Here is a 22117-nt window from a genome sequence, read left to right as displayed (position 1 = left end):
GTTTATTAATTTCCTCTATGCTCCCTTCTATGTGCACATTCTATGTGCACTCCGTTCCTCTTCACCATCTACACTGCAGACTTCTCCCACAACTCCACCCAGTGCTTCCTGCAGAAGTTCTCTGATGACTCTGTAATAGTCGGCCTCATCACTGATGGGGACGACAAGGAGTACAGAGGACTGACTCAGGACTTTGTGGACTGGTGCCAGCTGAACTACCTCCAGATCAATGCCAGTAAAACCAAGGAGCTGGTGGTAGACTTCCGCAGGCACAAACATCCTCCACTGCAACCACTGAACATCCAAGGTATGGACATTGAGGCTGTGGACAGCTACAGGTACCTTGGTGTTCATCTGAACAACAAACTGGACTGGACTCATAACTCAGAAGCCCTCTACAGGAAAGGGCAGAGCAGGCTGTACCTGCTGCGGAGATTCAGGTCGTTTGGAGTGGAGGGCCCACTCCTGAAGACCTTCTATGACTCTGTGGTGGCCTCAGCCATCTTTTACGGTGTGGTCTGCTGGGGTGGCAGCATCTCTGCTGGGGACAGGAAGAGACTGAACAGGCTGATCCGAAGGGCCAGCTCTGTTGTAGGATGCCCTCTGGACCCACTGGAGGTGGTGAGTGACAGGAGAATGGCGGCTAAGCTGTCATCCCTGTTGGACAACATCTCCCACCCCATGCATGAGACTGTGACAGCACTGAGCAGCTCCTTCAGTGGGAGACTGCGGCACCCACGGTGTGGGACGGAGAGACTTCGCAGGTCTTTCCTCCCCACTGCTGTCAGACTCCACAACAAAGACTTTAACTGATCAAACACACACATGTGCAATAACACTAAGTGCAATAATCTTCCTGGCATCGTTGTATTTTTTACTCAGTTGTATATAGCATTTGTATTCTATTTTTATCTTATTGTATATTTTATTCTATTTTATTCTACTGTATATAGTATTTTATTTTATTCTATTCTGTACACTTGTGTACTGTATTTATTCTTATTTTATTTTATTCTAATTTTTGCTTCATAACTTTTGCACTGTCCACTTCCTGCTGTGACAAAACAAATTTCCCACATGTGGGACTAATAAAGGTTATCTTATCTTATCTTATTAAAAGAATTATAAAATTCTAGGTAATTTAATATGAAATCATGGTGAAATTACGTCACATATACAAAAGCAGTGATGATTTAAAAAGGGCCTCCCTCAACCAAACACTGGTGCCAAGCAATATAGCGTTCAAGTCAGTTAAAAAAAGTTTCATGTTGATTTATTTAGCCAAAAAAGGAGTATTATTTTTACAAATACTATTTTGCAAAATTATGGATACAAGCATTTGTCACACCACACAACATAAATTACAGGATTATATTAATTAATGGACAGAGGACATCATCACAAGGAACATGCATGAAAAATCCTCAGCATAAGTGATCATAAAGAGTGCGTATAGATTAATTTTACAATTATTTACATTTATTATTTAGATTATTAATTGCTGACTTTTTCCTTGTTTTGTTTGTTTTTTAGATGTTTCCATAGATGTTGAGGTCTGCGGTATTAATGTAGTCATCACCTTCATCAGGGTCCTGTGAGAGATGAAGGTTGTTAGTGTCACAGATATTGATAGCATCAGTGAACTTAATTATGAAGAACATATGGATGGCAAATTAACAATACCTCTTTGTAATTGTAAGATTTGGGCTGGCTAAGATCCATTAGCAACAGGAGCAATAAAAAGGAGACATAGGAAAAAAAACATTAGAACAATGCAAATGAATATCTACAGTTTATAACATGGTTAATTCACGGTGAGTAAGATGAGTACCTTTTGGGAGATGGGAAACGAGGTTTTGTGACTTTCTGGTTATCACAGGATTTTGAATTCACATTGTTTGGACTGCACAACAAATATTATCTCATTAGATCATCAGACAAACAAATAAAATTGACAAATTCTTTTTTAAGAACTTAGAGCATATTTACCTATGAGCAAAATCTACCATGTCCCCTTTAGGCCTCCTGTTAAAAAATACAAATAAGTTATATATATATATATATATATATATATATATATACATATATATATTAATTGCGTAAACACTGCTTATAAAAGAACTGTTAGTAACTATTAAGTGGAAGCTGGAAAGGCTGGCCACTATAAATGTTTTTTCACACCCTACCTCGAAAATCTGCTCCAAATAGACCTTCTACACAAAAAAGAGGAAGAGAAACAGGCATATGTTTTAAGAAACATAAATAGAAGTGTAGATTTGATCAAAAACGAGAAAAGGCTTCGGACTTCTGCACAGGAATGCAAATTACAGTGAGGCCAAACATCTGCAGCATTTTACAGAACTGTAGAAGGGGTTGTACAGAACTAGACGCTAAGATTATCTATTGCAGTCAGAGAACTAAAGTTCATTAGAATTACTCTTGCCTTTGATCCGAACGAGATGGTCCTGCTCCGGAGCGAATCCTGGAGAGTTCACAAATTATATTATTCATTAATTCAGTTAACAGTTACAATACCACATGAAAAAGAAATACGTTTTTTTAGATATATAAATGTTTCATAGAAGTTAAGTGTTTATCCTCTTGAGACCCTCTTTTTTTTTTAGATAATTTAAATATTGTGGTTGAAAGAAACATGGTATGGCTCCATATTTTTACATATATTTTTTCTTCAAAATTATGATTTTTCTTTTTCTTCTGTCCCCTGTAGTGGACATAAACTTCATTCTGCATGCCAAACACTCACCTCAACCTGGGTTGTTAGGTCATGTCACCCATGGCACTAACAATGACCATGGATGATGTGACAGAGGGCTGAGTGAGGCAGAAGGGGAGTCATCCTAGTCATCCAGATGAGGTGGTGGAAGGACAAATAGCAGAGCAAAAAGATAAAAGCTCAGATAGCGACATACAGCTTCTAAGGAGGGACAAAATGATGACACCTGATGTCCATTATTGATAAGAAGTATTATTACTCTGAAGTGGTGGGATTTTGTTTCTGAGCTGGCACAAAGGACGCCTGTCCATGAAGGGAGTCAACCATCTGTGGTCTCAGCGGGGGTGTAATGTGTGCATTCAGAGGTCTACATTAAACCATATGTTTTATTATAGATGCTGGGTGCAATTATATTGTTCCTAAACAAAAGCTAATATGTCTTGCTCTGAGGTTTCACCTTCCTGCTATAATGTTTGACCTTTTTCTGCCTCATTTCATTAAAGCTCCAAGTTTGACTCCCCTTCCACAATTTTGAGTAAAATCCTTTTGACGTTTTTTAGCAACAGAATCATAATATCTGCAGAAATGGTCCTTTACATAGAGGTCTAAGGCTCATGTCCTCCACAGAGGACAAAAGTGGATCTTTAAGTCTTAGGAGGATGACTTACTCAGGAATGTGGCACGCGTTTGTTTCTCTTTGTAACATAGTAATGACCTAAGCAAATGTAATTTTATACGACAAAAATGCAAGACACATAAAGCCTTTAAACAAAAACAACACTGGAGGGTAAGGGCAGCTGTTTTCTTCCTCTATTTGGTCTCTCCCACAAATACTGTTTTCTCACCTGCGAGACATCCTCGACAGCCGATTCCACATGCTAAAAATTGGGGAAAACTACATTATGATAATGAAAGAATAAATCTGAAATGATTTAAAATCACTGTGTTGTTTTTTTACCTGCCATCTCGACTTTGAAGCTCTTCAATGCGTTTCCTTTAACAGATAGAAAAAAGTTGTTTATTAAGAAGCAAACAAATTAAGATGCTGTGCACAAAAAGTTAAATTCCATAATTTTTTAAAAATTGAAGACATGCCTTATAAATATAAAATACTTACTTTTCCTCAAGGTGTTTTTGACTATCAGATATTTGCTGTCAGATAAGATCGGTGACATTGTATTACTCACCTGTATTTTTTAGTCATGACAATGCAGACGAGTACGAAGGCCACAGTGGTACCAATCCCCACCACAGAGGGAATGATGATGTGATTATAGTTCTCTACACCTGAAAAAAATAGAAGTCGTGTTAGTGCCCTTCTTGGTTTTTGCTGCAACAGTAGAAATGAGACTAAACCTGGTTTTATTTTTAAAGCAGAGTATAACTTCTGTTCAACATCACAAAAGTCAACAACTACTTCAAAATATCTCACGTTTTACATGGAGTGTGAAAGTTTCAGGTGATTTCAGGCCTCCATTAAATTCAGCAGTGCAGGTTATCTCTCTGTTGTCATCCTTCTCCTCAGGAATAAATGTCAGGATGGACTGTGTCTCCCAGTTTCCTTGTTTAATGTCTTTATGATGCACAATGATGTTTGTAGTATCCAGATTCCATGTGAGTTTAGGAACATTACTGGGGCAGGTGTGGGTGACTGAACAGGTGACAGTGTAGGGCTCTCCTTGAGTGGCTGTCTTTGGTTTAATCACTGCAGGCTTTGGAGGCTCAGCTGAAAATGAAAAAGGCAGACATAAAGTAAGAGGCAAAGTGATTTAATAGAAAACTGGTATAGATGTTTGAAGTCATGGAAAGTTGGTGACATACTGAGCATGTTCAACTCGACGCAGTCTTCAACAAAGGAGAATTTGTCCTTGGTGGGGTCATTGTTTTCTGTTCGCACTAGTTCAACCCGGAAACAGAAAGGACCGTTGTCATGATCTTTAACTTCAGTTATTTGTAAGGTGCAGTTTTTCTGACCCAGCTCTCCCACCAGCTTTGTTCGGCCCTTAAAGCTTTCCTTAATCAGTGTAGGATCCTCATGAAAGATGTTTCTTTTTGTGCCATCTTTTTCATGCCAGATTCCTCTGAGTCTGGACGTGGGCAGGTTTCCTCCAGTATGGGAGAATGAACATGGTACCACAACACAGGATGTAACCAGAGCATCAATGCTTTTTACAACAGTGGCCTTCCATTCAGCACTGGACACGGAGCTACAGATGGCTGAAAGAGAATTTTGAAAATAACAAGGAAATTATTTAATTATACACATTAAGCATAAAGAGACTGGAAATAAATAGCTGACCAGTGATGTTACCTGCAAAAAGCAGACAGAATTCCATCATAATTTTCTGTTTGCCCATTCTTCTCTGATGTTGGGATGTTTGATTGAGACTAAAGAAATCAAAACACTACATTTCACCATCATTACCAAAATAAACCACGGCTGTCAAAGTGGATGTTCAAACAGCATTAATGCCAACAGACATTTATTTAGAATTATTCATACCAATTTTTATCTGACAAATACGAGCCATCACATTAGAAAAGGGATTTCCCCTCTGTGTAATGTAAATAAAGTATATTTCAAAAATAAATAATGGCATTATTTTAGTAAAAGTATCATATATTGCTTATATGTATGTGTGTAATTTAAACAAATGGGTGATACGGACAATACCAAAAATACAGCCATGGAATAAAACCTTCAAGCAACACTAGAGGGCGTGCCCTTCATTATTTAGAGTCCAATGTTAAAATTTTATTTCATTTTTTAAAATAATTTCTGAATGGAAGAAGAGAATGTCAGTCTTTTGTAGATTTGAAAAATAAAAGATATTATCTATCACTCTTTGTGCCAGTTTGCTGTTTTAATTTAGTGCACATACTCATCAAAGTCAAAGTTTTCTTTTTAATTTTCTTTTAAAAACTTTTCCAGGATGGCTGCAGTTTCTTTTGGATCACTATCATGTTAGAAATTTTTTTCCAAAGTGTCTCGAGACTGACATTAATGTTCCATTCAGCATTTGGGAATACAACATTTCAATAGTACTGACAACCATGAATGCCATCTCTTCGCATAATGCCTATTGAGTTTTCACCTGAGGTTGAAAACCCCAAGCAGTGACTGACAAACGTGTTAGCAAACATAGTGGATATTTCACTTTCTAGCCAAGCAATTTTCTGCTGTTCATTAGGCTTTTTTTATGATCATTTTCCATTGGCAAAGTTTTCCTTTTTTGGTCTTAATAGTGTTAAGGTTAATCAATTTTGATTACACACAATATACACTAATATTTTACCTTTTCAATAATTTTTTACATTTTTGTGACACAGTAGTGTAGTCCCCCCCCCCCCCCCAAAAAAAAGAAAAGAAAAGAAAAAGAAACAGCTAAGGTGCATTATTTCGATTTCAAAGGTATGATAAAACCTTTACTGAACGTTTATCAAATCCATATACTAGTTTCACCACATACACGCGTATGATATTGTAAAGGATGACTTTCTTTTCACTTACCTGATAAAGCTGCTGCCTGACTGATCTGAGACGCAACATTCACTCAGTACTCTTTCTTGAGAATAATGATGTGCTAATCTGGTCTGATGATGATTAGCACTGGATCCCCTGTCAAATGGAAAAAAGGAAAAAGAAAAGAAAAAGAAACCAAATGACCAGAATAGAAAACAAAGTGAGTTTGTTTCTCTATGTAGAAAAATAACTGAAAGCCGATATTGAGGCGGTAGCAACAGATTTGTCTGTGCAGATAGCTGGGAGGGGTCTCTGTTGATCTGTCTTCCGTATTTGGGTGCATTTTGTTTTAATATTAGATACTCTGACCCAGATACCCACTCTGACCTCTGGGGGCGACACAAAGAACTGCAGGCTAAATGAGCTAAGGTAGCTTGAGTCAAAATGCACTCATACAGTTACTATAGAAATGAATCAGTTAGACAGAGTTCAGAAAGGGTGCCTAACAGGTGTATTCAATAAAGATTTAAAGTTGTCCAGTTAGAGAAAATGTCCCCAAACAAAGGTCCAGAATATTCTATTGTTTCATGTGCATTATGATTCAATGCCATATATTTTGAGGTAGTAATGGTGTTAGTAATAGTAGTAATTGTTGAATCCATGTCTTTATTTATTCAACATCTGGCTGCCAAGTCAAAGAAAGAAACCAGAATTCAATAACAATTTAAATAATGTTTATCATTTAATTATTATGAACTGGAGGGTTCTTTAATAAAATAATAATAATAATGATAATAATGTAGCTTTTGCATTCAAAAGTAAAATATAGAACTTTTGAGAAAGTTGTCTTCAAATAAATCACTCAATTTATTTGAAGACAACTTTCAACCTGGCGGATTATAGGAACCACCTTCGTTTCAACCTAAGATGCAGACAAAGCAGAGTTGTTCCTAAGAGCCTGTGCCTTGGATCCACTGTCAGGGGACACAGAGCAGACTTGATTTTACAGAGAGCACAAAATCACCTTTTAAGTGAGAGGATAAGACTGGTCCATTTCACTATAGATGCCCTCCAGGGCCCTGTTTCAGAAAGCGGGTTTAGAAAACTCAGAGTTAAAAATGATACTCAGGGTTGAGTAACCCCGAACTGTCCAACTCGGAATATTCGGTTTCAGGAAGGCTGATAACAATTAGTTCAATCAACGCGGAGTTGCTTTAACCCCAAGTTAAGCGCGCGCACGAGGATACATAAAGCCCTGATTAGTGGAGCACAGATTAAGCGAGTCACCATGGAGACGGAGGGAAAGAAGGCGCAGTCAATGTATTTTACAGCGCTTGAGGCCAAAATTCTGATGGCAGCATATGCCGATAACATGCAAATTTTGCGGAAAAAAAGTAACACAGCCGCAGCTGCAAAAGAAAGGGAGCATGCATGGCAAAACATAGCCGACAGAGTCAATGCGTGAGTGTTAATTTAAACATTGATCTAGGGATTTCCACCCATTTAACACGTTATTTTATCATCCATCCATTCGCTTCCGCTTATCCTTTCCAGGGTCGCGGGGGGCGCTGGAGCCTATCCCAGCTGTCATAGGGCGAGAGATGGGGTATACCCTGGACAGGTCGCCAGTCTGTCGCAGGGCCAACACACAGGGACAGACAACCATTCACGCTCACATTCACTCACACATTCACACCTAGTATGAATAACCTGATAAAATAACCTATCCCCTCAAAAGAGGGGATAGGTTATTTTATCATATTTCATTTTATTTTTTATTTTATACATTTTATTTTGTGATGTGAGCGCAGGTGCAACCCAACAGGCCCCAAACGTTCCTGGCAGCAAGTAAAAATGAAATATAAAAATATAGTCCAAACAGGTAAGGTGTAATTGTATTATGAGCCATAGTGCTTGGTCTGTTTGTCCTATGTAAATCAATTGCAGTTAGAGGCTACATTAATTTTCTTTCTGTAAGCGCTTGAAATTATCTGAGCACATTACAAGTACATATTTGCTTACTCTGTATGCTCAAATGTGACCCGTTATAGCCAACAGAAAAAAAGCGGAGGCCCGAAAAACAGGTGGGGGCTGATGTTATTCAAATAAATCTATAATTTATTTGAATAACATCCTCAGGCCTTATATGAGCAATATAAGGCCTGAGGATGTTATTCAAATAAATTATAGATTTATTTGAATAACTGAAAAACGGTAACATTCACACAGAAAATCATCAGGAAATGATAAAATGTCCAAACGCGCTCTAATCACTCTCTCCCGGCGGAGAATTTGGGCTTCAACATCTACTGGCTCTTCAAGGAAGGGGCACGCCATGTCTGACACTTCCTACAGTCAGGTTTCCGACAAAGAGGCGGAGAAAGTCAGGGTTAGTTGAAGTAAACCTGCTAGGGGGCAGGTTAGCTTCACGGAGTGTGTCGTCATAGTAACTCACTCAGAATTAATCTAAACTCGCTTTGTGAAACCGAAAACCCAGAGTTTTCGTTAACTCAGGGTATACTTACTCAGAGTTTGCACTAAACCAGCTTTCTGAAACAGGGCCCAGATCAAGATCAGCCAGACTCTGCAGGAACTGGAAACTCTTCTACCCTCTCCAATCCTAGAAGAGGTTTACAAGTTTGTGGACAAGGCTCAGCGGGCCCAACACTCTCAAGGAAAAGAAAGACAACGCAGGAAATTTCACACCTTGCTTTCAAAAACCCACACTCCTCAGTCTGAACCCACACAACTCAGAGATGAAAACACACTTGAAGACAGTCGGGAGAAATGGGTAAAGAACTTTTCAGACCGGAATCTCACTGAACCTGAAAAGAGGGTTTTAGCCAAAGGACTCAATTTCGCCATTTCTCCGCAACAGTTGCCCATAGTGGACCTCATCACAGCCACAGAAACCGCCATACGGATTAATAAATTATCACAGACAGAAGCAGAGCAAATCAGGATGAAAGTCTCAGCCACCCTCTCCAGTGCAAAAGTCCCTCCGTCTAACCTTACATTACAAGAAAAGAAGGCCGTCGCTTCCCTGAGCAAAGACCACAACATCACTATACTACCAGCGGATAAGGGAAGGTGCACCGTGGTCCTAAACACAACAGATTACCACACAAAGATCACTACTCTCCTCAGTGACAACAACACCTACGAAGCTTTAAAGCGAGACCCCACAAGCAGCTACAAAAAGAAAGTTATAGCTTGCCTTCAAGACCTTGAAAAGGACAAAATCATTGACCGCATTACATATCACCGCCTTTATCCAGGGGATGCCATACCCTGCATTTATGGACTTCCTAAAATCCACAAGGAAGGGGTCCCACTCAGACCCATAGTCAGTAGCATAAACTCAGCCACTTATAACATTGCGAAACACCTTGCTACCATCCTCGCACCTCTTGTGGGGAACACCCCACACCACATCAAGAACTCCACCGACTTCACCGACAAGGTCCAGAAACTTACCCTGGATCCAGATGAAACCATGGTGTCCTTTGATGTAGTCTCTCTCTTCACTTGCATACCCACCACGGAGGCAGTGGAGACTGTCAGAAAACGACTACAAGAAGACAGCTCCTTGGAAGACAGGACCAACTTCACACCCGATCAGATCTGCACACTGTTAGACCTCTGCCTTACCACAACATACTTCAAATACAACGAAGGCTTCTACAGACAAAAACATGGCTGTGCCATGGGCTCCCCCGTGTCACCTATTGTAGCCAACCTTTACATGGAGGAAGTGGAAAGGAAGGCTCTTGGCTCTTTCAAAGGAAGAGTACCCAGCCACTGGTACAGATATGTAGATGACACCTGGGTCAAAATCAAGACACAAGAAGTGGAATCCTTCACTGCGCACATTAACGCTGTGGATAAAAACATCAAGTTCACCAGGGAAGACACAAAGGATAACTGTTTGCCTTTCCTGGACTGCGCCGTGCACATTGAAGAGAATGGCAACCTCAACATCGAAGTTTACCGGAAGCCCACACACACAGACCAGTACCTCCTCTTTGACTCCCATCACCCTCTGGAACACAAACTTGGAGTAATTAGGACCCTACACCACCGGGCAGAACATGTTCCCTCTAAGCCTGAGGGAAAAAAGAAGGAACACACACACGTAAAGGAAGCACTCAAAACATGTGGTTATCCTAACTGGGCGTTCATAAAGTCAGCAAAGAGGCACAGAAAAGAAGATCAGACACCAGCGAGGGAGGATAAGAAAGACAGACGCAACAACGTTGTCATCCCCTATGTAGCCGGTGTATCAGAGAAACTCAGGAGAGTTTTCTCCAAGCACGACATCCCAGTGTACTTCAGACCCAGCAACACACTCAGACACAAACTGGTTCACCCGAAAGACAAAACTCCAAAACACAGACTGAACAACGTGGTGTATGCTGTACAGTGCAGCGAGGAATGCCCAGACCTCTACATTGGAGACACCAAACAGCCACTTCACAAGCGCATGGCACAACATAGAAGAGCCACCTCCACAGGACAAGACTCAGCAGTCCACCTGCATCTTAAGGATAAAGGTCACTCTTTCGAGGATGCCAATGTTCACATTTTGGACAGAGAGGACAGATGGTTTGAAAGAGGAGTGAAAGAGGCCATCTACGTCCACTGTGAGCGACCATCTTTGAACAGAGGCGGTGGTTTACGACACCAACTGTCTGCCATCTATAAGCCAGTTTTGAGTTCCCTCCCCAGACGCCTTAACGCCCACTCACATCCTGGGCCATCTGACCTCAGGAATTCACATGACAAGGTGGGGCCAGGTTTCACAATGAGCTCACCCGAAACCCTGGCTGATTAGGTCCCACACCCGCTTTCACACCTTGGCTCATGTGATTAGAGGATCACCAGGGGGTCCTTTGTCCCTCTTTGGGGGGATACTCCCACTGGGTTTAAATCTGGGACTCTCGGCCATTTGACCTTAGAACTGAAGAAGCTTCTCGGATGAGAGGTGAAACGTCTTCAAGCAACTTAAAGAAGTCCAGACGCTTTTCTTTGCAAACTCCTTTGACTACGATGACCTGGATGACTGAGAACCTTCACAGACAAATCACTCAATAAACAAAACATAAGGAAAAGTTGTAGTTTCCCCCCTTTTATTCATTTTCCTCAACTAAACTTCAAAAGTAACAATCTCACAAAAACATTTAACCTCCTACATCACTTACTCCTTCAGAATTCCTTGTCTTGTCTCCTCGATGGCGTTTCGACTCTGAAGGAGTGACTTGATTTGCTGGGTAGCGTCATGTGTGATAAGTACAAAACGTGACTGTTCTGTGGCTTTAATGTGGATGTGTGCTTGCATTGACTACCGTAAAGACAGCAAAGCTGTGCAGAATGAAATAACCTTACCGTAATAATAAAAACAGATGTGCAGAGTAAAACTGGATCAAAATCTCATAATAAGTCAGTTTATGGATCTGCCTGTTGGTGACTTAAGGCTTAGAATTTCTCACAGTTTTTTCTGCATTTGTGCATTATGTTGTTTAGAAAGCGATGATCACAAATCCCAAGGGCTTGGCAACTGATTGTCAAACATCAGCAACACTGACTCTTGTTGTAAAGAATTAAAACATTGATGCGGTTGGCTCTCTGCCTCTGTTAATATCCATGCGAAAAGAAAAAGCCATTGTGCAAACAAATTTTCCAAAAGATGAATGAAATGCACACTACATGATGAATGAATGAATGAATGAAATAAACTGAGAAAAAAAACAGATTGTGATCATCAATAACTCTTTAGCCAGTCTGGGTCTTATTTTTCTCTCTTTCTCTTCCCTGTCAGTGGTAAACGTTTGTTCATACAGGTGCTCCTCCCCAGCGTCACTATATGTTTGCCTGATGTTCACATGTCAATGATCATCTGGTTAACTCACCTGCTCCTCACCGGGTCATAAATTCCACTATTTAAGCACACTTCCTGTCACCATCAGTGTTGGGCAAGTTACTTTGAAAAAGTAATTAGCCACACAAATTATGTGTGCAACTCCAAAAAATAATTTCTGTCCACTATAAGACAGAGGAGAACATCACAAGCTTGATACCTGCACGCCTGACAGCAGGAAGTGTATCACTCCTCCTGTTTTCCACCTGGAGACAACGTTTACACTGCAGTCTGCCTTTATTAGCTTTTTGGCAGCAACTGTGACATTGCCCAGTCACCTCATTGTTCTGACACACAAAACAAAACTATTGACTACACTACACACTAGATACACACTGCAAATATGCTAAACATCACAAATCTCTCACATCTCAAAGGTCTCTCTTTCATTCTCTCGCCGCCATCACTCCTAAAACCTCCCCCTCTTCCTAAACAACCAAATGCCATGTTGCCACATAATTTCTTGATTGGTCGACATGGTACATTTTTCCACCAATAGGAAAGGGGTCTTTTTTTCTTTTCTTCTCTTTTCCTTTTGTTCACAAGCAGAGTGTTTGCAAGCACTGTCGTTAGACAGTGAACGATAGTATTCAGGAAAAAGCATTGCGTATATTTTTTGTTATCATGACTCTGGTTTTACGTGGCCTATCACCACAATTTAAAACTGGTATATCTATCTATCTATATATATATCTATATATATATATATCTATATATATATATATATATATATATATATATATATATATTTGAAGGCCACACTTTTAACACAGAAATGGAGAATCATGGTTGTCTTGGGTTGACATAGCATCTTGTTGCCAGAGCTGGACTGGCCATCGGGCATACCGGGCATTTGCCCGGTGGGCCGCTGGCGATTTTTGTTTTTATGGGCCGATGAATTTTTTTTTTTTTTTTTTTTTTAGGAAGGGTATATATAATGAAAGGTGTTGGATTGGCCAATTGGTCATGATCGACTCTGGGCTGGACCAATTACAGCCGAGGAGGCCGGATGCACCCTCCCCCTTGTTTAGCAATCTTATAGACGAACTAAAGAAAATGGAGAACAAAAAAAGGAAAGGAGGTGTTTATGAAAATATCACTAAATCTGTCATTTATTAATTTTAATATTAATTAATGATCATGTCTCACCTCTAGTGTTCTTGGTCTTAATTTAAGGTTTTTCCTATAGCGATTGACAGATCACGTGACTTTCGCGCATTGCATGCCGGGAACTCGAGGCAAAACAAGTACCGCATCAAATGCAAGCATTTGCAGCACCGCAAAAAGTTCATTCTCCGGTTCCAATACCTTCTTGGTTTTTCTTTGCCGCACAAAAAAGGAATGTACAAAACAAAGGAGAACAATGTCGGACCGTACAAAGACAGACTCGACGAAAAGGCAAAGAAAAGATACGAGGAAAAAAATCAAAGGAGTGAGAGGGTCAGACCCTTAGGAGCACACAGAGTGGACAAAAGACGTTAGCGTGCTGCCCAACTTTCACCACGCTCAGATTTATAATTATACGGTTCTTGGAGTGAGTTCATACACTCGTGAAGTTTTTAGTAACTTCAGGTCACTGCAACAAGCCCAGGTACAGTTTACCGACGGATGGGTACAGGACCTTGAAATGCACCGTGTAGAACGAAAGACCATCGTACAAACAAAGGTAAGAGCTCAACGGTAATTAATTAGTAGTGGAAATAATTTCTGGTAGGCATTACAGAAATGTAGCAGTGACAATAATATTGTATGCTGTAATCGCACTGGACAATTAGTGATACAAAACAACTGTTTTATCCTGTAAATAAAAGTATACGTTTTTGTCAATGTACCATGGTAATAACAGAAGCGAAACGCAATATTGTGTCAGGACAATTCACTATTTATGCACAATAAATAAAGAAGCATAGTGCGACAATTTCTGTTCAGTGCCAGACTTGCTTGTAACCTATATCACCAATTATGTTAAGAAAAGTGACGTATTAACTACTACAAAACACTGACCTTTGTGGGAATGCTTGGAGCAGACTAACATGTGAGCTGGAGTGTTCTGAGACGTTATATTTGGTATATCCAGACCATCTGTCGGCTCTAACTTCGGAAACATGGCTTAAAAAATTTCTCTTCAACAACGTAATCCGATAAAAAAAACGATCTCTTTACCCATCGGCTTCCCGTGGCTGTCATGCGACCGGCTATTGCAGTTAATAATACAACAGCTTCTTGCCATTTTTTGGGTTTCTTTTTATCGCTGTGTAACTGAGTTCAATTGAAAGCCTGCGTGCGCTAGTACCTCTTGCCACAAGTTCCCAAAATCCTTTGCGGTTTTACCCCTGAATGACGTCACATTTTCAATCTCTATCCTGGTGGGCCGGTCTCTAGTCAAAATGCCCGGGCCGATTTTTTGTCCCAGTCCAGCCCTGCTTGTTGCTATTTCATCTTGCAGTTTTTCCCAATTGTTTACACACATTTTCTGAAAGCATGCCTCATATTGTCAGAACTCTACACACAAATAAAAAAAAACGCACACACAATGGATAGAACCCTTCAACTCTTCTGCAAGATGAAACTCTACATTCAAAACAATGTAATTTCTTGTCAAAATGGCATTTTGTTTTCAAATGAGACACACAAACCATCACATGAATAGACATTTATAAGAAACAGCTGAACACTGATGTGGTTAATGTAAAACACTATGACCACTTCTTCTCCAGTCATCATAATAACTTACCTTAAGCCTTTTTTTGTTCAGTGTTGCACTTACTACACACAGTACATAGGTCTACATGAGTGCATGTGTATACAAAACAAACACATACATGTTACCAAATATACCAAATATATTTTACTGTATTTTTCCCACAAATGCAACGTACAAAGTTGCATATACTGTGGTCTACATGTACAAACAACAGAAGAATGTACCGAATACAGTTACAGTAAAAAAACAAACAAAAAAGCAACTATGCTGCATCCTCTCTTTTGTTTCAGTCTGGCCACAGCACCGCATCCACATCACAAGCAATGTTTGCCTGGCTGATCAGCAGGGCAAATGTTGCCTAGTATAGCGAATCCAGCCATGAATAGCATCAACTGCTATATCTCCACATGCATCTTCCATAGCTTGGGGAAGGGGTATATGTGTGTGTGCATTCTGGTCATACACTTTCCATCTCCAGGCAGAAAAAGATTCTTTATAATGGGATTGAGGAATGGAGAATATGGAGGGAGATAAACAACTAAAAAGCGTGGGTGGACAGTGAACCAGTTACCGACTCTGAAACACACATGATACATAATATAGACTTGGAGTGGTCACTAATGTGAAGCATAATCAGAGTATGATTACTGTACAGTACTGTAATTTATACAGTATTGAGAGTATGCATCAGTTGTGGGATTGTATGGAACTTACTTGCACATAGTTGTATTGCAATTCTTTGACTTTTTCTGAATTGTATTGGCACCCTGTAGAGCTGGTTCATCCTCAGATTATTTCTGTTCAAGGAATGGTCCAGTGTTGATAAGCTGATCCTATCAATATTTTGAAATATGTTGTCTTCTGTTATTTTTCTTTGTATTTACTGTACTGTTTTTGACATTATTCTCTAGAACCATTTATCATTAATCATTTTTATGATTTCAGTGTCCTGTTCAGGAGACAGACGTTCCCGACCACCTTGTGTTGGTAAGCTTTCAACTCTGCAATACAAATAGTATACTGTAAAATACTGTGAATGGGCCTACTATGTAGGAATACAAAGTAGGAATACATTTTCCAAATACGTGAAACATACTTGACAGTATTTTCAAAGTGTACAGAACAGTCCACAGGCAATATTGTGCTACAGTAATGTACTTACTGAGTACAGTGAGATTTCTTACCTATTCTCATTTCGGAAAGTCTGGATGATGGATACTACCGTTTACCTGCTCAAATTTGGCTGTACTCTTTGCCCAGCCTCCCTCATTGTTAGACTATGGTGGCTTTGATCTCATCAGAGCAATCTCATCATTACTTGGCCTTCGTCGTCCTCGTCCTCCGCGTGCTCCTCCTCTTACTCTCACTCCTCTGGCTCTGCCTCTGTTTCTATGTTGGCATACATTGCGCCAAAACAGAAGAACTCACTTGTTGCCCTTTTATAAAGCTCTGATTTCTTACAGTTTTTCTCGATTGCTAAAACACTAAACCCTATTGTCTGAAGCAAGGTCTCAGTTGCCTGAACCCACTTATTGAATCAGTCACTCTTTTGGCAAAACCATAAGCACTTTTCACCTGTTTAGACACATCTTGTCAACACATTGTCATTGTGATGCACCTGTGTTGCATAACGGTGAGCACAGGTGGCAAAAGTCAAACACAATTAAAGCTCAGGTGTCACCGGTTGAACACAACAACTCAAAATTTATCACACTTGTGGCTAATGATGTGAGGGTACATATAAGTCAGAGCACTGGTATGTGAGGCACTACAATGGATAAAAATCCAAGAAGAGGAGTTCGCGTGAAAGGAGGTCAAGCAGTTCAAGGTGGTCGAGGTGGTCAGCGAGGACAAAGAACAGTAATGTCAGATGAAATCAGAGCTACTGGAATTGACCGTGTTGTTGTCCATGGTATGACAATGAAGGAGGCCGGACTAAGGGTACAACCAAACATCAGTAGATTCACCGTGTCCACCATAATCCGAAGATTTCGAGAAGAGAACAGGTAGTTACATTTTTTGACCTCATAGTATGTAAATGTTTACAACAATTACATATGTACAATGACTGTACTATATACTGTACCACAGTAAACATCACTGTGCCAGTGTACTGTAGTATTGGAATGGAGGGTTAGTCTGACTGTTTGTAGGCCTATTCCATGTATGTATTTTTGTAAGTGCATGTTCTCTTTTTGTAGAATTGAAAGACTGCCACATGGGGGAGGTAGGACATCTATGTTCTCCCCACACCAAGACACCCTAATTGTCGACATGGTCCGTGAGAACAACACCATTAAACTGCGTGAAATTCACCTGAGGATCATTGAGGACCATGTGCATTTTGAGGGTATCGACAGTGTCAGCCTCTCTACTGTTGACCGTGTCCTCAAGCGCAACAGACTGCACATGAAACAGCTGTACAGAGTGCCCTTTGAACGCAACTCTGACAGAGTCAAAGATTCCAGTATGTACAGGTTGGTATATATCCAGAGACATGGGCAGCGTGGTGGTCATATTGTGTGCTGCCATCAATAATCATAGTTTTGTCCACCATCATGCCAATCTCGGGCCCTACAACACTCACCAGCTCCTCATCTTCCTCAATCACATGCGAAATGCTCTGTTAGGGCAGCAGGATGAGCAGCACATCTATGTTGTTGTTTGGGACAATGTGAGTTTTCACAGAGGCCTCCTGGTTAGGGAGTGGTTCAATATGAACCAAGGTTTTATCAATCTTTGCCTTCCATCGTACTCCCCTTTCCTGAACCCCACTGAAGAATTCTTCTCCTCATGGTGGTGGAAGGTATATGAACGCCAACCTTACACCAGGGTAAATCTCCTGCAAGCCATGGAACTGGCCTGTGGTGACATGGGTGTGGAGGCATGTCAAGCCTGGATATGGCATGCCAGGGATTTTTTCCCCAGTTGCCTGGCCAGAGAAAACGTGGCCTGTGATGTAAATGAAGTCCTGTGGCCTGACCCAGTACGGAGAAATGATGCCGTGTACTTCATTTTTATATTTGTGTGCTTTATTTCTACTTACAAGTGCTACATGTAAATGCACAGGATTTCTGTTTTTTGGCAAATTCTCTTTTCTATGTAGAAGTGTTAGAAATGCCCAGGTATTTTGTTTTGCAACATGCATTTAGCCTAAATAAACATTTATTTCTACCGCTTGGTGTCCCAAACATTGTGTTTTGTGAATGTAGCTTGAAAATTGGATTTTGTGTTCACAGTTTGGGGGGAAAGGAGAGCAGCTGTCCAGGAATGTGTCTTAGCAATCGTGAAAAACTGTAACTGCAATTATGTGTGAAAGGTGTTTACCCATGTGATGAGTTAGTATGCAAAGTAGGGCAACTGAGTTTACAATTTTGAATGACAGTGTGTTTCTTTTCCAAACAAGAGATTTTCTTCATGAAAATTGTGCAAAATGCAGAGAATTGTGTGTAGTGTTTTGAAAAAAGTGTGTTTTAAAACTGCAATTTGAGCGTAAAGCAGTAATTGTGCCTGCAGTTTAGCAGAATTAGTTCAGGGAGTTGGTGCATCAGTTACATGTTGTAGTCATTGTGTCTGAAATATAAGTAATTGTGTGTAAACAATTGGGAAAAACTGTAAATTGGTCATGTGATTGGTTTACCATGACTACTTTATTCTTCCTCAGCCAATCAGCAGCACTTGTGCGGTTGTTTCAGGACTAGTTTCAGTCATTGTGCAAATGTACTGTTTATAAGGTTGGAGAAACCTGCAGTCAGCTGAGACTGAAGAAGTCACTTGGATGAGTGACGAAAACGTTTCTCCCACTAAAAAAGCTACGTCCAGATGAACAGAATCAACCTTATGGGATTTACTCACCTGGATGATTGACAAAGTTTTACTAGAGACAGACAAAATGAAGTAAATTTAATCTCGGACATTCCCCTGGTGATTATCCATAAGTTGTGTCTGTAACATCTTCACTTCTTTTTTCTTAATGTCATTTAGCTTTTCTCAGTATCTTTTTTCGTTTCTGTATTTGCAGAATTCATCTTGATGGGAAGTGACATGTTGGACTCTAAATAGGTCACAGTTAAGACAGTTTACACAGAAAAGCAGTTCATGCATGATTTGGTAACCTACAAATATTAGTACAGACACAGGTTTAAAAAAAACATGAGAGAGTTGATAAAATATGCAATGCAGCTGCTTTAAACATACACCATACAGAAAAAATATTTGGCCACACCTTTTTAATTGTTGTTGTGTTTTCAGTCCGTTTGCCACAGGTGCATAAAATCAAACACATTGCCATGGGATCTGCCTTTGGAAGTATTTGGGAAAGAGTGGCTTGTTCTAAAGAGCTCACTGATTTTTAGCTTGGCACTGTAATAGGACAACATCATTACAAGTCACACATTTTTTAAGTGTTTACCAAAAGGAAAATTATGCAATTTATTGTTATTTCAAGCTCAAATTCCTTGCCTTTGGCTCATTTTCTGTTTAGAACAAATGCAATAATATTATACAAACATTGTTCAGGTCTGCTGTACTCTATCTGTAAAAGTGGGGAAGTGCTGTGGCCCTTCAGTCTATCCTCGTCCTGTGTGGCCTGATGTTTGTGTGTGGGGGATGACAGAGGTGGACATTTGCTTGTACATGTGTGTGTTTTCTCTTTTGCTCCTGCTTTCCCGCAAAGGGTTCCAGCACTGTTAGATTACAAGCAGCTATACCTGCCTGCACAGTTTACCCTCTGTTTTGCAGGAGGTATTCTATATTTTCCTCCTTTCTACCTTCTATTCTTGGTGCAAATCAGGGTTTAGACCCAACAAATAAATAGCTTTGCATGTGCTGCTCCTTATTTTCTTTAAGATAGCAAAAAGATTCTCTACTCAGATAATCTCAGTGATTTTAGTATAGACAAAGATTTGAAATAGGAGGAGATCATGAAACCTTTTGTCTGTATTAGATAGAACAGAGGTCATCAATTTGTAGCTCACAACAGGTCACCTGCTCAACCAGGTGAGCTATAGCAGTATTGTTTAACCAAAGTCATACAGTCAGTTTAAAGACAAGAATGAGAGTGACTGCAAGTCTGCAAGGTGAGAAATATAGATGTCAGAAAGTGATGAAACTGAATGGTCTTCCCCAAGGAATGAGACATGCCACACGGCTGTCAGTGTGGAAAAACCAACACTGATGTGCACCGATGTGCACGTCTTTAAATCTTATTTTGAACTTTTCATCTCAGCAGCCATCTTGAAATGTATCCATGTCCAGGAGATGTTCCTGGGTCTACATTCTGTTCTAGATCCAGTAGCAGTAAAGATCTGCAATGTGAAGTAGATATGGGACAAACACAGCCAAACTGTCCCTCATGTGTTGTATAGACTGGAACAAATAGACAGTTGTATAGACTATCATGAATCTGATCTGTTTCAGTCGTAAGGGAAAAAAGGCTTTTAACCAAATGAAATCTCCAGCAGAACCAGGCTTTTGGAGCAGGCAGTCATCTGCAATGACTTGTTGGGGTGACAGAAAAGAGAACGGAGCACAGAGAGAAACATGATGAAAGACACACTATTATAGAAAAATAGTGACAAGCTTATTTCAGCAGAACTATGTGATGATTCAGGGTCACCGGTCACTTATCCCAGAATTTTCCGAAGTGTGATTGCTACCAACCCAATTCTGTTCTGGAGGCTTCACAGGCAAGCAGAAAAAAAGTCGTCTAATTAAACTGTAACTTTTATTGTGCTAAATTTCTGAGAAGACAGAATCGGGAACTAAAAACTGATGAAGTCGTTATAAACTAAATTAAGAACTGAATTATTAAAAGAGGACATTTCCCTGATGCTGTCACATGAACTGCATGAACTGGACTGGAGCCATTTTTAGTTCTTATGTCTCCAGCTTATGTCACTTTTTTTTGCACTTGCAGCAGGCTTATAAAATTGAAGCTAATATTTTTTCAATTTGGAGAGTTGTTGGATGCTCAAAATAACATAGACCCTCTATTTTCATTACCTTTGATGGCTATCTTTTTGGGAACTTGTGGTCTATATTGTTATCTTGTTTATCAAAAAATATCTGTTTCTATATACCTAAATATGCCTGAGATTGATAACTGTTTTCCAAAAGGGGAAATGTTAAAAATCGTCTTCTCATATATGTTTAGCATTTTCATCTCTAATGACAGACACAGGCTCAACTTTAATGGAAAGGTAATTTACTTTTAAAATGCAATTTAATGGGCACAGATCATTTTAAGGAACTAAACATGATTTATTGAATTACAATTTGAGCAGGAAACTATTTGGCAATTAGGTTACATAGCAACAATGAGTCCAACAATGGGAAATAGAACAGGAACCTGTGAACTACCTTAAAGTTTATATGTGGTATGAACACCTTTATTCTCTCTTGTGGGACATTCGATGCTTGGGACACTGTTGCTTTGCACAGTGGTTAGCACTATTGCTTCACAGAAAGAAGGTCCTGAATTCAGTTCCATCACCAGGCCAGTGTCTTTCTGTGTGGAGTTTGCATGTTCCCCTTGTGTTTGCGTGGGTTCTCTTCGGATGCTCTGACCCTCCCACATTCTGAAGACATGCAGTTAGCGGGGTTAGGTTAATTGGTCACTCTAAATTGCCCATAGGTGTATTTAAGTGTGACAAACATACAATAAAATAAGGAATCAGGAAGGGGACAAACACCACTCTCTGTTTGTGTCAGAAAGGGCATCCCTGTAAAAGTCTGCCAAATCAAATATAAGGAGCTACTTGTGTTAAGTGGTTAGTCGAAAATAGCTTTATTTTAATCTCATGGCTTAGTTCTATGTGTTCCTTTTCTTTTTATGTAATATAAATACTCTATGGCAATATTGAAATAAATTACAAGACTGAAAGAAGATTTCTTCTAGAGGCCCAGCTACAAAATATTTTTGTTTAGTGTCAGTTTATAGTCTTTCTCTGAGTGTGCACTCAGTTGCTTCAGTGTTGTGAGTATGTGACTTATGCAGTTATATATGGATTACATATAGCATATGGGACTTTTTCATAGATTATACCACTGTTTCTTTGGCTTGATGTGTATCAGGACATACAAATCTGTCTTTACTAAAAATAACAACCTTGAGGTCATTCTTCCTTTTTTGGTTAGGGTGCTGCAGCCTTTTTTGATAACTGAGAGACTTTAAAGTTCAGCTTTCACACCCCAGTGCATCACTGGGCTCACAGTAATTTCCCCACATGCTTGCAGAAATAGAGTGTTTATTTGTGATAACACGCTTTCTAATTTTCTGTTCTGCTTTCTCTATGGCCT

At 39.8% G+C, this 22117-nt stretch overlaps 1 protein-coding gene across 2 annotated transcripts; it reads right to left on the bottom strand.

The window, feature by feature from the left end:
• Nucleotides 1–1256: 1256 nt before the first annotated feature.
• On the bottom strand, nt 1257–11550 carry LOC100694296 (uncharacterized). 2 transcript variants are annotated; one of them, XM_019355399.1, is made up of 14 exons: nt 11399–11550; nt 6246–6353; nt 5046–5122; nt 4556–4951; nt 4167–4460; nt 3922–4021; nt 3693–3728; nt 3580–3612; nt 2444–2482; nt 2187–2213; nt 1990–2025; nt 1832–1903; nt 1684–1711; nt 1257–1592 (listed from the first exon to the last, which is right to left on the bottom strand). In XM_019355399.1, the coding sequence occupies exons 1-14, from the start codon at nt 11533–11535 to the stop codon at nt 1530–1532; spliced, it is 1446 nt and encodes a 481-aa protein (XP_019210944.1). In that variant the 5' UTR covers nt 11536–11550; the 3' UTR covers nt 1257–1529. The 2 variants fall into 2 exon arrangements, with proteins under 2 accessions (XP_019210944.1, XP_019210945.1); XM_019355400.1 differs by having other exon boundaries at nt 3922–4015.
• Between the last annotated feature and the right edge of the window lie 10567 nt (nt 11551–22117).

Source organism: Oreochromis niloticus, linkage group LG11 (genome assembly GCF_001858045.2).
Source record: "Oreochromis niloticus isolate F11D_XX linkage group LG11, O_niloticus_UMD_NMBU, whole genome shotgun sequence".
Taxonomy (NCBI): domain Eukaryota; kingdom Metazoa; phylum Chordata; class Actinopteri; order Cichliformes; family Cichlidae; genus Oreochromis; species Oreochromis niloticus.
Note: the sequence above shows the minus strand (reverse complement) of the source record. Positions and strands in the feature narration are given on the sequence as shown.

Bases quoted from the DNA above. Each gene is read 5' to 3' on its own strand.
- LOC100694296 (XM_019355399.1), bottom strand. From the start codon at position 11,535: ATGCAAGCACACATCCACATTAAAGCCACAGAACAGTCACGTTTTGTA. The intron at 6,354-11,398 runs GTAAGTGATGTA...TCCATTTGACAG, and splicing joins AGACAAGGAATTCTGAAGGA to GGGATCCAGTGCTAATCATC. The intron at 4,952-5,045 runs GTAACATCACTG...ATTCTCTTTCAG, and splicing joins ATTCTGTCTGCTTTTTGCAG to CCATCTGTAGCTCCGTGTCC.